Below are 17,189 nucleotides of genomic sequence, written 5' to 3' on the forward strand. Positions count from 1 at the left end.
CGAGAAATAGTACATTTTTTACTATTAATGAACTAATAATGATACATCATTATTTAAAGTCCCTTTTTATGTGTTTATGTCAGAGATGCTCTTTGTATTATAAATTGTATGGGTTTTGACAAATGTATAACATGTATCCACCATTACAGTATCATCTATACCAGAAGTTCTCAACCTGTGGGTTGCTACCCCTTTGAGGGTCAAACGACCCTTTCACAGGGGTCACCTAAGACCATCAGAAAACACATATATAATTATATATTGTTTTTGTGATTAATCACTATGCTTTAATTATATTCAATTTGTAACAATGAAAATATATTCTGCATATCAGATATTTACATTATGATTCATAACAGTAGCAAAATTACAGTTATGAAGTAGCAATGAAAATAATGTTATGGTTGGGGGTCACCACAACATGAGGAACTGTATTAAAGGATTGCAGCATTAGGAAGGTTGAGAACCACTGATCTATACTAATAAAAGGGTAATATGCTAATTAAACCAGGAGATCTTCCAGACGTCCTTCTGGACAAAGCCATGGTGCTGGGGCCAAGGCAGAGGTGGTTAGGGGTGATCAGGCTGGCGGGGGGGGGGGGGACAGTTGTGGGCTAGCAGGCTGGCTGGGGGGGCAGTTAGGGGCGAGCAGGCCGGCAGAGGGGCGGTGGGGGGCAGTTGTGGGCGATCAGGCCGGCAGGCAGAGTGGTTAGGGGCTATCAGGCAGGCAGGCAGGCAGGTGAGTGGTTAGGGGACAGAAGTCCCGGATTGTGAGAGGGATGTCCGACTGCCGGTTTAGGCCTGATCCTACAGGGCCTAAACTGGCAGTCAGAAATCCCCCGAGGGGTCACAGATTGGAGAGGGTGCAGGCCGGGCTGAGGGACATTCCCCCCTATGTGCATGAATTTCATGCACCAGGCCACTAGTCTTATATAGTAAAAGCCTAACATGCTAAGTGTCCAGTCATCCTGTTGGCCGTTCAACCAATCAAAGCGTAATATGTTAATAATATGCTAAGGCTGCTCAACCGCTCGCTATGACGTGCACTGTCCACCAGGGGCAGAGAGTCGACTGTTTGACCAGTCACTATGATGTGCACTGATCACCAGAAGGCAGATGCTCCGACTGGTAGGTTAGCTTGCTTTATCAGGACTGAGTGAAACGGGCTGGACATGCCCTGGAGCCCTCCCAGGGTTCCTCCCTGGCTGGCCAACCTCCCACATCCCTCCTTGGCCCTGATGGTGCAGTGGTAGGGTCCCTCCTCCTGGCCTGTGCCTCTCACAATCCAGGCTGTGCCCCCCCTCCCCCAAGTGCATGGATTTTGTGCACTGGGCCTCTAGCACAGAATAGTTTCATTACCCTAAAAGTCACCAGTGCTCTACCTGTTCATCCCTCCCTTTTTCCCCCTAAACCACTAATCTTTTTACTGTCTATAAGTTTTCCAGAATGTCATGTCATTGGAATCATATGGTATATAGCCTTTTCATATAGGCTTCTTTCACCTAACAATGTCCTCTCAAGATTACTCATTTTTTATGGCTTGATAACTCTTATTTTTAGTACTGAATAGTATTCCATGTCTGGATGTACTATAGTGTATTTATCCATTCACTGACTGAAAGACAGTCCTGGTTGCTTGCAAGTTTTGACAATTATGAGTAAAGTTACTATAAACATTCACATGCAGGTTTTTGTGTGGATACTAAGTTTTCAACTCATTTGGGTAAATATAAAGGAGCATGATTGATGGATCATATAGTTAAAGTGTATTTAATTTTATAAGAAACTGCCAAATTGTCTTTTAAAGTGGCGGCACTAATTTTGCATTCCCTCTGAGAATGCAAAATGAATGAGATTTCCTGATGCTCCACATCCTTGCCCGCATTTGATGTTGTCAGTGTTCCAGGTTCTGGCTATTCTAATAGGTGTGTAGTGGCATCTCCTTGTTAGTTTGATTTGCAATTCCCTAATTACATATGATGTTGATCATCTTTTCATATGCTTAATTGCCATCTGAATATTTTCTTTTAGCCCTGTGCTAAAAGTATCCAATATATATTGACATTTCCAAATCAAGCATGTGTCACAGTATACCCAGAAAAGCAATGGCCAGAAAAATGAGAAAATTTAAGACTAAATAACGACAGCAGCTTTTCTTTAGAAAAATAAAATGAGGTTATAACCAAAGTTAGTTTCTGAATGACTCATTTGTAAGTCAAGCATGGAAAGCCTTTTATCGTGGTGAGTTAATTGAATAATGAGATTGTTACAGCTGAAGAAATGAATCCAGAGAAAATAAACTTAGGACCATTAGTCTTTTGGTGAGAACAGTTGAAGAATTGAGGACATTCAGAGCATCAATAGTCAATTATAAAACAAGGCCAGTTATTTTGATAAGTCAACAGGTGTTAGCAATACTGCTCAGTTGTATACATATTTGAGAAGGCAGTGCTGAATTTGAAGTGACTTAAGCAGGAGTCCTCACACTTTTTAAACAGGGGGCCAGTTCACTGTCCCTCAGACTGTTGGAAGGCTGGACTATAGTTTTAAAAAAAAACTATGAACAAATTCCTATGCACACTGCATATATCTTATTTTGAAGTAAAAAACAAAACGGGAACAAATACAGTATTTGTATTTGCATGTGGCCTGCGGGCTGTAGTTTGAGGACCCCTGGACTAAAGAATTAGCCTCTATGAATAGTTAGCAAAGAACAAATAGGTGAAAATATTTTCAAACATGACTTACTGTGGTGATCATTTCACAGTATATACAAATATTGAATAATTAGGTTGTAACCTGAAACTAATTTGTTTTATGTTAATTATATGTCATAAATTTAAACATAAAAATGTGTTTTTCTCATTATTAATAGACTTGTGTTTTTAAAAATTATACAAAATTGTTATTTTTCTGTTTTGAATTTCATCAATTAAAAAACTTGTGGAAGATTTCTTTTCTTCTCTCATTATTTAAGTTGCTACATAGTAACTTTAATGTTGTCTCGGCCACAGAGCCTAAAATATTTACTATATGGTCCTTATAAAAGTTTGCCAATTCTTTAATTGATTGATGTCAACTTGTGATAGAGAAACATTTCCCACTGCTTCTTTTCCTTATGTTACTTTATAATACAGGTGTATTCTGGTATTTCAAAAATATCTCTTGTGTAAATGTAATTTTCATAGAAGATTGATAGTTGCAATAATTTTGAGTTGAATGACAGTTCCACAAACTTAAATATGTGTTCCTAATTTAATTTTCTTTATGAATTATTTTAGTTCTGGTGTTGTTTGGGAGATGAAACCAAAACAGAAATGGAAGCCTTTTAGTCAAAAGCACATAATGTTACTGGAGCAATCCTATAAGAAATATCAAGCAGCAAAACAACATGGCTGGATCAAACTAGACAATAATTTTGAGGTATGTCAGAATTTTTTGTTTTTGATATTATATATGTCCTAGAGGCCCGGTGCACAAAAATTTGTGCACTGGCGGGGGAGGGGTGTGTGGGGAGGTGTCCCTCAGCCCCACTTGTGCCCTCTCACAGTCTGGGACCCCTTGGGAAGTAACCACCTGCTGGCTTAGGCCCGCTCCCCGGGTGGCAGATGGCAGGGCCAATCCGGGGGTTGGGGCACCGCCCCGGGTTGGGTCGCACATGGGACACCCGGGTGGGCCGGCCGATTGCTGCTGCCCCGCCTGGCTGCCCCAGGTCAGGTTGCACGTGGATGCCTGCCGCCCCGGGTTGCAGATAGCAGGGCCGGATGGCGGCAGGGCAGGCGGGATTGTGCTGTCCTGCCCTGCCTGCAGTATGCAAATTAGCCACCATCTTTGTTGGCAGTTAATTTGCATATCACACTGATTAGCCAATGGGGGCGTAGCGATGGTATGGTCAATTACCATGTTTGTCTATTATTAGATAGAATTTTGTTGGTGATGGTGCTAATAAATAAAATTTTACTATCCAAGTGAAAATGTGTGTGTGGAAGCTAATTTATTAGTAAATAAACTCATTTATTAGGATTGGCATGACTAATATTTATTAATATATTTTTATTAGTATATTTTTAATAAAAATACATTGTTATTAAATCATATGCTGTAGTACATTTTAATAATCTATTTACAAGACAAATAGTTTCCACAGAATTAGTTTTGTTGTCAGATTATGGAGAAATTAAGATTGGTTGAAATATTTTTTTATTGGTATTGAATTATACCAATATGTATTGCCTAATAAAGACTTTTACAAAATTATATATTTTAATGATGGAAAACTTGCTCAATTAAATTCATTAAATGTGATGATATGTCCACAAAGAAGGGGAGATTTCCACAAAAGTGTACATAGGCCCTTCCAGTGACTCTGAAAATTAATTTGCTTCAAGAAGACCCCAGAATCTTGACTGCAATTTCTAGCTTGTTCTGATTCAGTCATACAGCTTTCTGTCTTTGTTATCTGATGGTTGAGTTTGCATTGGCTACCAGATACCCTCCCCATCCTAAACCCTTCCCCATAAATGTCAGCCATGCGCAAATGTAAATAACTACAATTCGTGTCAGTTATAAATAAGCTGTCAACTATTCATTGTTTAATTTTGTTAAAACAAAGTTTAAAAATTATCTAGGATTATCCATGACTATTGAAGATTTTAAAAAAAATACAAAGCATGACTTCCTTCAAGTACAGTTTATGTAATTGAAAAGTTCTCAGTTGTTTTCGTTTTCCTCATACCTTTAGTATAAAAGTGATGATTCTGTTTCAAACATCTCAATTGTATTTCACCTTAAGGTAGATATTTTGGTGAGGCAGAAATTAAAATATTTTTCCCTTTCAATTTGTGAGTAAATGAGTATTTAAAATGGGCCACAGTGCTAATTAATTCCTGCTCATCACAAACACATGTTCTTTTTCCCCCCCCCAGGTCAATTTTGATAAAACTCCAATGGAAATGCGCCTCCCTGTTCCATGCCCTATAAAGCGAGATTTTTTATCAGGAATTCAAATTGAATTTAAGCAGTCTCCCCACCAGAGAAGTTTGAGAGCCAGATTGTATTGGCTTCAGGTACCACTGTCATCCTCACTTCAGTACCTATACAGACTGTTCCTGACTTACGATGGTTCGATTCACAATTTCTGGACTTTATAATGGTGGGAAGCAATAAGCATTCAGTAGAAACTGTACTTTGAATTTTGAGTTCTGATATTTCCCCACATTAGTGATATGCAGTATGCTAGTCTGGTGTTGCTGGACAGAGGCAGCAAGCCACATCTCCCTGTCAGGTGATCACGAGGGCAACAACCGATACTCTGCAGGGTAGTATTAAATACATTTTTGACTTAGGATATTTATCGGTATGTAACCCCATAACCCCATCGTAAGTGAAAGAGCGCCTGTATCTAATCACTTTGGGAGTCTTGGGGATTCTAGCATACATTGTAATTAATGTCTTTCTTTTCATTTGTATGTTTATTCTCCTTCTCTAAAATATCCTGTGGATTCAGCATATTATTACCATCAAAGTCCAAAGATCTTGTCACATTGAGACTATTTAATTTGACCAGCTAGCCTGCAAGAGTGGTTCCTTGAATTGAAATTGTTGTTTTTAAATACTCCTTTGAATTTTTCATGATATCCCCAAATAGCATTTTCTTTTGTCATTCTACCTGGGCTTATTGGAGGTTGTTTGGGCAGCTGCTTTGCTTGTTCCCTTCTTCTTTCCTTTCCTCTCTCCCTCTCTCTTTTTTTTCCTTCCTTTTAACTGCTGGATATTATTTAGGACATTTTTATTCTTTTTCTTCTTTCTACCTATCATTTGATTTCATATCCAGTCTCCATTTACAATTTATTTAAACATAGTTAAAATCTCACATGATCCATAGGTACAAGTATTTCCATTAATGATGTACATGCTGTGTAATGTAAATGCACTGATGAGGATATTTACATATTCCTTCATATAAAAAAGCTTGCCCTTGCTGAGGTATATAAGAATTTTAGATTTAAGTGAAACTTCTAATAGTACCACATATACATACGGATCCTTAATTATGATGAAATTTGTGACATCTTGTATAGTATTGTCTCTGAAACGAAAAGTTTAAATTATTTGTAATCCTGCTGAGTTACTTTTCTTTTTTATCCCCTCAGGTTGATAATCAGTTACCAGGGACAATGTTCCCTGTTGTGTTTCATCCTGTGGCCCCTCCAAAATCTATTGCTTTGGATTCAGGTAAAAAACAACAACAAAAAAATTAAGTTGAATATTACTCTGTGTCAGGCAAAAGTTATTTAGCTGGTTATATTCTCCTCTGTCAACCTGGAATAATAAATCCTCTTGTTTAATTTATTCTTTGTTTTATATAAATAAGGAATTACATAAGGAAATGTGTTTTTGAATCTGAAAAAATATTAAGTTGAGATATACTCTGTTTATAAAACTTAAGTAAATATTATTTTTACCTAATATAAAGCTTGATTGCCTCTTTCTTGTTTTATTTCTTCCCCGTAGAACCCAAACCTTTCATTGATGTGAGTGTCATCACAAGATTTAATGAGTACAGTAAAGTCTTACAGTTTAAGTAAGTCCATTTTCCTTTATTTATCTAAAGGAATTTACAAATGAGACTCTATTTTGAAAATAGTAAATTATTTTCTACCTGAACATATTAATCCACTTTTGGTCAAGTAATTTTCTATGTTGAAATAATTCCTTCAAATGCCTTCTCCACTTTGTTACTCTAATTAGTATATAAAATAGTTAGTGAAATATAAATGGCATATGTACATAATTTGTGAGATGTATTCTTTAAAGTAATTGCTGTGGACTCTAAAGAAAGGATAATACATGCTATATCATCTCGTCATATTTGTCTCTTCTGTAACATGATAAGTGTGGGAATTTGAAACTTTAAATGCTAAATATCACCTTCAGTGAAATCTGTAATGAAAAAAAAATCTCAGTCTAAGTAAAGTAGACTTTGAGCTTGTAAACATGACACTTTTTAAGAGATAAAGGAATAAGTACTATGGCTTTTGGCAAAAAGTTGAAACATTGAAAATTACTAAGTTTGATAGAAACCCTTTTCCATTAAAAAAAAATGTTTTCCCTCAGGTATTTTATGGTCCTCATTCAGGAAATGGCCTTAAAAGTTGATCAGGGGTTTCTGGGAGCTATAATTGCGTTGTTTACCCCAGCAACTGATCCTGAAGCCGAAAGAAAACGGGTAACAATTTTTATTTCTTGGAAAAATTATAAAACTTGAAAAATTAAATCAGCCATTTTTTGAAATAACTGTAGTAGAAGAAGAAAATTAAAATAGAAATTCTTGATTTATTTCTTTTTCAGACAAAGTTAATCCAGCAAGATATTGATGCCCTAAACACAGAATTAATGGAGACTTCAATGACCGATATGTCAGTTCTTAGTTTCTTTGAACATTTCCATATTTCTCCTGTTAAGGTTTGTTGTAATTATTATTTTGAAAGTTTGGCAGAATTGTTGTAGAACTTTTAAAGGGGCTGTGTATAATCGTGGGTTTTAATTTGTTGCATCAAGTATTTGGTGGAATTTTGTTTGATAAGTTGAAATAATTAAGATAGTTCTCTGTAACACATGTATAACCATAATTCCCACAGAGAAACCACCAGAGTGTGCTTTCTAGTCTTGAATTAATAGCCCCTTTATTCAAGGAAGCAGCTGATAAAAGCATTTCTTAATTAAGCAAAGAAGTGCTCACCAACCTTTAATGTTTTGGTTGCACTTTGTAACTACTACCACTGCTTAAACAGAAAGCTATAATGGGTGCCCTCACCAGAATGTAAAAACGCTGAAGTTGCTATTATACTGTTGATGTGGTGTTTTTCACACTTCCAACATCTGATTGTAACTAAGGGAGTAGAAAATTGGATACCTTTCACTTGCCTGATTTTGTACTTTATGAACCCATTTCCTTTTCTTCTTTTGTTGTTCTTTGTAGGTTTTATAGGAGAAGGTGACTGCTCAGGAAATTCACAAATGCTATCAACCATAATGCTGTAAACTTGTGTAATGGGGCAGATTAACAACTAAGTAACTCTAAAATATTGATGACCCATTACATTTTCAAAAACTGTTCACAGCACATTATTTTCGGTAGCATTCACCAATCCATTCAGCTAAGTGAAGGATTTATAAAATGGAATTATTTTAAATTGACGTATTAGTTTGGTGGTATCAGACATATCCAGTGTTAGGTTTAAAATTGATATTGCTTTATGTGGTAGTTTATATACAATTTCTTTTGCATTAAGTGGGAATAAGTTATTTCTGAGATTGAATAATACCTTCAAGAAATATTTATTGAATGGCTATGATCAAAGTTTCTGTGGGAGGTATAAAGTGACTTCATGGAGTTTATAATCTAGGGCAGTGATGGCAAAACTATGACATGTGTGTCAGAGGTGACACGCGAACTCATTTTTTTGGTTTATTTTTTCTTTGTTAAATGGCATTTAAATATATAAAATAAATATCAAAAATAAAAGTCTTTGTTTTACTATGGTTGCAAATATCAAAAAATTTCTATATGTGACACGGCACCAGAGTTAAGTTAGGGTTTTTCAAAATGCTGACACGCCGAGCTCAAAAGGTTCGCCATCCCTGATCTAGGGAGTATTCAGGTTTTTAGGCACACTGGGAATTGTGCCATGAAGTTGAATAATTAAGGTTATGAACTATAGTTACTTTCTTATCCCATGGTGACTTTGCCCTAGAGAAAGGCTGGATCTCTATCCATCTAAGCTTACCTTTCCTGGATCCCAACACTCTCTTGACTCTGCAGATGGGCAAAAGTCCACATCTAAGAAAAAAACCAACAACCAGGCTTTCCTGGACTTACCCTAAGTCTATTCTATTGAACTCTATCTGGGTTAGGTAGAATGCCTAGGGAATGGCAGAATGAGAAAGGAGAATCATCTGTTCTGTTTACACAGGTCGCAATTTGACCTTGTTTTCTGGCACTGTTGTACTAATGATACAGCACAAAGTAGAATAAGCTAAATGGGAATGTGAAAGTCTCATGTTTCAGTACTGAGGTGAAGGGGAACGTGGAAGCTGAATACATTATTATTACACTTTTAAAAACTTATTTAGCAACTTGCTAATGGTTGCCATAATGGTCACTTATTGTTACTTGTTATTATTGTTACTTATAATTGTAACAATTGTTATAGTTAGTTGTTGCCATAAGTTATTTACCTAATTGGATGAAAATAATTGATTATCCATTTTGACTGGTAGCTTACTTGTGTGCCATTTGACATTTTTCTTCCTAAAATGATTATGCTATTTTTTTAAATGTTATTTTAGTCCCTCCATATAAACACAATCACATTTATACACTTTGAATAAAATTATAGCTCTAAATTTGGAGCAGACTAATTTATATTTCACAAAATATGAGAATCAGGTAAGAATGAGTTATTCTGTGATAATTATATACTGAGTAACAAATAATGGCTTTCGGTAGGACCCTAATGAAAGATACAACATTTGTTTGTATCTAAAATATCTGTATATAAATTTTTTTGTTTTGTTTTTACCTTCTATTTATTGAGTATTATTTTTCTTTTAGTTACATTTGAGTCTGTCTTTGGGTTCTGGAGGTGAAGAATCAGACAAAGAAAAACAAGAAATGATTGCAATTCATTCCATCAATTTGCTATTGAAAAGCATAGGTGCTACTTTGACTGATGTGGATGATCTTATATTTAAGTAAGATTTATGTTAAAGTACATTGGGAGACTTTTGTACCAAGGTTATCTTTCTGGATATTAATTTCCTTCATTTTTGCTAGAATGTTAGCTTAGAAAAATGATAAGTCTTACTACTTAAACTTGAAGAGTTTGGTCCCTTTGTAGTTATTCTCTTTTGGTATGCTTATTTTACTCATAAAAATAAGGTAAAGAATCTTGTGTTTTCTTAAGTTATTAATATCTTGACAATACACTAATGTAGATTAAAATTGAATTATTTTAGTAGTATATATTGACCATTTTTTAAAACAATTATATTTAGAAATATGTAGCTACAGGGTAAGATTTCAGTATAATCATAAGGCAAATTATAGATGATAACTCTTTGCTGCATTAATAGTATAATAAATGTGTGCCAGAAACATATATATTCAAGGAATGTTTATCGAATTGAATATTCATCTATAGGATTAGAACAAGTAGTTACCTTGGAGAAAAAGACATATATCACTTTCACCTCAATTGTACACTATTGAATTTCGTGGACTCAAAGAATCTAATAAAAGAGAAACATGGTAATTGGCGTACGACCGCTACCCTTCCCATTGGCTAATCAGGGAGATATGCAAATTAACTGTCAGCCAAGATGGCGTCCGGCAGCCAGGAAGCTTGAAGCTAACATGAGGCTTTCTTGCTTCAGTGATGGAGGATTCCAACGTTCCCTGCCTGCCGCTGCAGGCCTCTGAGCTGGCAATTTGAAACATTTTAACCAAAAAACAAACCCAGAAGCCAGCTTTCAGCAAGCTGGGATCTCAGAGCTGGAGTCAGAGCTGGAGTTATACATTGTTTCGATTACCTACTTTCAGCAGTGGAGGCCTAAGAGCTGGAGCCTCAGAACTAAAGCTGGCCCAGAATTAAAAAAGAAAAAAAGGAGCGGTTGGGAGCTTCCGTCACCCGCCAGCCTGAAAACAGCCCTCAGCCCCTGACCCAGACTGGCCAGGCACCCCAGTGGGGACCCCCACCCTGAAGGATGTGTGACCAGCTGCAAACAGCCCTCAGCCCTTCACCCAGGCTGGCCAGGCACCCCAGTGGGGACCCTAACCCTGAAGGGTGTGTGACCAGCTGCAAACAGCCCTCAGCCCCTCACCCAGGCTGGTCAGGCACCCCAGTGGGGACCCTAACCTTGAAGGGTGTGTGACCAGCTGCAAACAGCCATCATCCCCTCATCCAGGCTGGCCAGGCACACCAGTGGGGACCCCCACCCTGATCCAGGACACCCTTCAGGGCAAACCAGCCAGCCCCCACCCATGCACCAGGCCTCTATTGTATATAGTAAAAGGGTAATATGCCTCCCAGCACCGGGATCAGCGGAGCTGAGAGGCTTCCCGGCACCGGGATCAGCGTGACAGGGGGCAGCGCCCAAACCCCCTGATCGCCCTGCGGCTCTGTGTGTGACAGGGGGTGGGGCCCCAACTGCCCCCCCTCCCCCATGGGCCCTGCTCTGTGTGTGATGGGGTAGAGCCATAACCTCCCCATCGGCCCTGCCCTGAGTGTGAGAGTGGTGGCGTCCCAACCCCCTGATCGGCCCTCCTCTGTGGGTGATAGAGGGCGGTGCCCCAACCCCCTGATCCGCCCTGCTCTGTGTGTGACAGGGGGCGGTGCCCCAACTTCCCTATCAGCCCTACTTTCTGAGTGACAGGGGGGAGCTCCTCAACCCCCTGATGGGCCCTGCTTTGTGCGTGACGGGGCAGTACCCCAACCCCCGGATTGGCCCTACTCTGTGCGTGACAGGGGGGAGCTCCCCAACCCCCTGATGGGCCCTGCTCTGTGCGGGACAGGGGGTGGCGCCTCAACCTCCCCATCGACCCTGCCCTGAGTGTGACAGGGGGCGGTGCCCCAACCCCCCAATCGGCCCTACCCTGAGCGTGACGGGGTGGCATCGCAACCTCCCGATCCGCCCTGCTCTGTGCATGACAGGGGGCGGCGCCCCAGCTCCCCAATCGGCCCTGCCCTGAGCCTGACCAGGGGCTGCACCTAGGGATTGGGCCTGCCCTCTGCCACCTGGGAGCAGGCCTAAGCCAGCAGGTCGTTATCTCCCGAGGGGTCCCAGACTGCGAGAGGGCACAGGCCAGGCTGAGGGAACCCCCTTCCCCCCGAGTGCACAAATTTTTGTGCACCGGGCCTCTAGTTAAAGATAAAGTTCAAGTTGAAAAGACTAGGAAAAAATAGAAGTTAATTGCTATCAGGTCTCTGAATAAAGGAAGTCTAAGTTAAAAGTAAAGGAAACACTTTATAACCAAATAAAGAAAATTAAAAAAAATAATTGATAAAATATGACACAAAGGATTAAGAGTCTTCCTATTTAACATTCATGAGAAAAAACTAAAGATTCCAATGCCATATTGCCAGAGACAGTAAGAGATAACTCATAAAAGGGAAGGTATGTACAGTGGCTGATAGAGATCTGAAATGTTACATTTTATTATTTATCAAAGAATATAGGAAAGTTATAGCAAATTATCAAAAGATTTCAAAATATGAGCAATTCTAGTACAAAAAGGGGGTGAGCCTGAGAAAAGGGTACCTTTGAAAAAAACCTGTATGAAAGGAAAGTGATATCTATCAAGAGTCTTAAATGTTTTTAGTCTTTCACTCAGTAATTATTTTGGGGAGAATTCCATAAAAATATCTTTAAATTTAACCAAAGAGTTATATTCAAAATTTGGAAATGCATGAGAGGAAGAATTGTTATGATACTTTACACAAAAGTGTTACATAGAATTTTGAATAACAGAGATAAATATTTATTCACAACTAGAGATCTGGTGCAAGAAATTCGTGCATGGGTAGGATCTCTAGGCCTGGCCAGTGATCAGGGCCAATCAGGGCCTTCCTTCCCCGGGCTGCCGGCTGCTGGCCAGGGCCGTCCTTCATTCCACGCTGCCCCCGGTGGCCACCGCTTTGTCATAGTGAGCGGTCAAACTCCCAGTTGGTTGAAATCCCAAGGGGACAATTTACATATTAGCCTTTTATTTTATAGGATGTTAAGTGTAAAACTGCATACAGAATTTAAACATTTTTAAATTGTATTGACGAGAAAAGAAAGGATTCAAAGTGGTAATCACAGAAAGAAAAATTAAAAAATCCACTGTGCGGGGGGATTATGGTTGACTTTTTTAAACCTTTTTATTTTTTTTAATGAAAGACTTGTATGAGAATGTACTATTTAAATAATAAATCTGTTACCGTAATGTCAAGATCTCAAACATATATGTGGCAGATGTACAGATCTAATTGTAAAAGAATTAGCAATAATTAGTAATTGAAATTTTAATTATCTTATTTTCAGAATATAATCTTAATACCTTTGAATCTTTCTTCTCCCAGACTTGCTTATTATGAAATTCGATATCAGTTTTATAAAAGAGATCAGCTCATGTGGAGTGTTGTTAGACATTACAGTGAGCAGGTAATTTCTTATCATAATATCTCATAAGGAATATTCTTCATAAAATGTCAAAAGAAAACATTTGTATGTGATTGTGTGGTATTCAGTAATGTTTACCTAATTTATCCCAATTTGCAATCTTATTACTTAGTAGTTTCTTGAATGATTAATTTCTATTTCTTTTAGTTCTTTCCCCCTCTATATACCTTTTTAAAATTTTCTTCTGGTGCCCCTTTCCCTTTGCAATTACATATTTATTCACTTTGGGAAAAAATAATGACTTAGGAATCATTACATTTTATTTTTTTCAGTGACTGCAGTTTCTAAGTATATTCTAGTAGAATTGCAAGAGGAATTCTAAGCCAGGTTCCTCCTCATAACTCAGTTACTCTGTGGTTCAGTTTGACTACTCAGAATTAGTAGTTGTTTCAGGGCACAAGAGCACCCTTGCTTACTGTGGTACTCCAAGGTACCATTCTCCTGCCTTCATCTGTTGGAAGGTGCTTTCTCCTGTGGTGTGTAGAGACATTCTGGTTATTAAATGTTCACATAAGCATAGATTTTTATTTGTTTTTCTTTTGGCTGTTATTCCCTATTTAGTTTCATAGTAATAGTGATGATAACAATATTAAAATTAAGGAACAATTACTGAATTATATATTCACTTAATGTGCATACTCAGTCATGCAGGTCAGTATAATACACCTCCCATTTTACAGATGAGAAGACTGAGTCCTAGAGACTCAGTGCCTTGTCTAAAGTTATATAACTGCTAAATGGCAGACTGTGCCTCAATCCTAGTTCCATCTAATTTGAAAGCCCCATGTAAAGTACTAGCATACTGCCTGCCACATTGTGAAATATCAATTAGTGAACTGGTTATTTCGCATTGCTTTCATTTAATAACCTAATTTAACCAGTACTCCCTCTTTTTCCTGTCGCATCATAATGTTGTCTCTTCCAATAGTTGTAAAGGACTTAAATTCCTTTTTTTTTTTTTTTTTAGTTCTTGAAACAGATGTATGTCCTTGTATTAGGCTTGGATGTGCTTGGAAACCCATTTGGATTACTTAGAGGTCTGTCTGAAGGAGTTGAAGCTTTGTTCTATGAACCCTTCCAGGTATTGGTCTTTTATTTATTTTGAGTATAGCTATAGGACAGTGGTCGGCAAACTCATTAGTCAGCAGAGCCAAATATCAACAGTACAACGATTGAAATTTCTTTTGAGAGTCAAATTTTTTAAACTTAAACTATATAGGTAGGTACATTGTTATTAACTTAATTAGGGTACTCCTAAGGCTTAGGAAGAGCCACACTCAAGGGGCCAAAGAGCCTCATGTGGCTCACGAGCCGCAGTTTGACGACCACTGCTATAGGAAAATGGATGTTCTCTTTTATTAATGACAAATAATTTGTATTTTAACTGTGTTTGGGAATTGAATAATATTCAGATAACAAAAATACAACAGAAAACAACAAACTAACAAAAACTCATAGGTACAATATGGTGGTTACCAGAGGGAAAGGAGGGAGGACGGAGTTAGAAAAGGGTAAAATGAGTCAAATGGTGACAGAAGGAGACTTAACTTTGGTGGTGAACACACAGTAATGTAGTATACAGATGATTTATTATAGAATTGAACTCTTGAAACTTTTAGACTTATTAACCAGTGTCACCCCAATTAATTTAATAAAATTTAAATATATATATATATCAATATTCTATTCTTTTATTTAAAATTACTTGAGATGACATTAAAAGATTGTTTTAGTATTAATTGAGCACTTCTGTTGTCTGGGCAATAAAGCATGCCCACATTTTCCAGTATGTAATTGTACTTGTAAGGAAGAATGCTACAGAGATTAAGACCATTTCAAGGCTGTTTCACCGCTGTGGAAGGAACTAATGGGGCATTAAAAGCTGACTTAGTTTTATATTCAGGTTTTGCTCTAACCTGTTCTCCTCCATTTAAAGGATCCAGGAGCCCAAAGCAGTGAAGGTTTCAGAAGGACAAAGCAGAGAGAATAAATGGGAGCACAAGGAAGCCAATACTGTGTGGGCTCAGTCTTGTTACCAGTGGGGCTTGTTTAGCATTCTTTTTTTTTTTTAATTCTTTTTTTAACATTTTTTTTTTAATTTTTTCAATATATTTTATTGATTCTCCACAGAGAGGAAGGGAGAGAGATAGAGAGCCAGAAACATCGATGAGAGAGAAACATCGATCAGCTGCCTCCTGCACATCCCCCACAACCCAGGCACACGCCCCCGACCGGAATCGAACCTGGGACCCTTCAGTCTGCAGGCCGACGCTCTATCCACTGAGCCAAACCAGTTTCGGCAATTCTTTTTTTTTTTAATGTAGAAAATAACATTTACTTTTTCCCCCTTTATTGATTAAGATATTACAAATGTGTCCTTATCCCCCCAATGTCCTCTCATCCCCCCAATCCTGCCCTCACTCTCACCCCTGTTGTCCACATCCATTGCTTATGCTTATATGCATGCATACAAGTCCTTTGATTGATCTCTCCCCCTCACCCCCACCCTCCCCTACCTTCCCTTTGAGTTTTGAGCATCTGATTAATGCTTCTCTGTCTCTACATCTGTTTTTGTTCATCGGTTTATGTTGTTCATTATAATCCACAAATGAGTGAGAACATGTGATATTTATCTTTCTCTGACTGACTTCTTTCACTTAGCATAATGCTCTCCAGTTCCGTCCATGCTGTTGCAAATGGTAGGAGTTCCTTCCTTTTTACAGCAGCATAATATTCCATAGTGTAGATGTACCCCCCCAAAACACACCTTTGTTTAGCATTCTGATGGAACTTGGTGCTGAGAGGGCAGCTTCCGATTGTGACTGAGGCCAGGGGTTTACTCCTATTCAGTTTTTGTCATCTTAAAGGGTATGTTGAGATCAGGTGGGTTGAAAGTGTCTTCAAAAATAATAGGTGTTCTATCAATATTTGGGTTTGAGGGCAAAAGCTGTGTCATCACATGTTATGGCTCGTTACAGATTCTGTATCTTCATGGAAACCCTGAAATACTAGATTAACGGTCTTAAACTTATTTTATTTTAAATAGCAATTTTTTTGTTTCTTGTTTTTGGCCAGGGTGCTGTACAAGGCCCTGAAGAATTTGCTGAGGGGTTAGTGATTGGGGTAAGAAGTCTCTTTGGACACACAGTAGGTATGTACCACATACTTAGGTATATATATGTTTTATTATAATAATTAGTGACCCGGTGCACGGATTCATGCACATTGAAAGGAAATTAATTAGAAGGTGGCTGGCAGTGTGGGACTGGGCGAGATGGGCTGGACATGCCCTGGAACCAACCTCCCTTGGTCCCTCCCCAGCCTGCCACACCTGGGGTGGCGCCGTGGCTCGGGGGCATCCGTGAAGTGAGCGAGGACCCTGTGGCAAGTGGGGTCCCTTGGCCTGGCCTGCGGGGATCGGGCTGAAACCAGCTCTCCGACATCGCCCAAGGTGTCCCGGAGTGCGAGATGGCACTCTGCAAAGTTGCTCTCGTACAGGGTGTGGAATGCAAACGCAAGTGAGCAGTAAACCAGATTCGGGGCCGACAGTGTCCCAGCAACAACATAACCCAGGGCTGAAGGTGGAATCACATGGCCCCGTGAGGAATCGGGCTCCCTCCTCTCTGGTTTCGGGATGTGTCACCTGAGAACCGCCACTGCCAAGTCACCACAACTTAGCAGCTCCTGCATTGAGCGTCTGCCTCCTGGTGGTCAGTACACGTCATAGCGACCAGTCAGAAGGTCTCGGACCCTTAGCATATTAGCCTTTTATATATCTATAATAATAAAAGCATAATATGCTAATTAGACCGGACAGCCAAACGACCTCCGGACGTCCTTCCAGACGAAGCCACAGTGGCGGGGGCCGAGGCAGAGGTGGTTAGATGCGATTAGGCAGGCAGGCGAGCAGTTGGGGGCGATCAGGCAGGTAGGCAGAGGTGTTTAGGGGTGATCAGGCAGGCAGA

General features: G+C 39.0%; 1 protein-coding gene across 3 annotated transcripts in view; it reads left to right on the forward strand.

Annotated features, from left to right (window-relative positions):
- VPS13C (vacuolar protein sorting 13 homolog C) overlaps positions 1–17,189 on the forward strand; it is a 196,589-nt gene that overhangs the window by 158,311 nt on the left and 21,089 nt on the right. For all 3 annotated transcript variants that reach the window (XM_059699561.1, XM_059699560.1, XM_059699559.1), the window contains 10 exons: positions 3,282–3,423; positions 4,926–5,066; positions 6,153–6,234; positions 6,514–6,583; positions 7,117–7,228; positions 7,351–7,464; positions 9,617–9,756; positions 13,125–13,206; positions 14,192–14,305; positions 16,300–16,375. In XM_059699561.1, coding sequence (XP_059555544.1) covers positions 3,282–3,423; positions 4,926–5,066; positions 6,153–6,234; positions 6,514–6,583; positions 7,117–7,228; positions 7,351–7,464; positions 9,617–9,756; positions 13,125–13,206; positions 14,192–14,305; positions 16,300–16,375 — 1,073 coding nt within the window. The remainder of the gene's footprint in view (positions 1–3,281; positions 3,424–4,925; positions 5,067–6,152; positions 6,235–6,513; positions 6,584–7,116; positions 7,229–7,350; positions 7,465–9,616; positions 9,757–13,124; positions 13,207–14,191; positions 14,306–16,299; positions 16,376–17,189) is intronic.

This window comes from Myotis daubentonii, chromosome 1 (assembly GCF_963259705.1).
Source record: "Myotis daubentonii chromosome 1, mMyoDau2.1, whole genome shotgun sequence".
NCBI classification, from domain to species: domain Eukaryota; kingdom Metazoa; phylum Chordata; class Mammalia; order Chiroptera; family Vespertilionidae; genus Myotis; species Myotis daubentonii.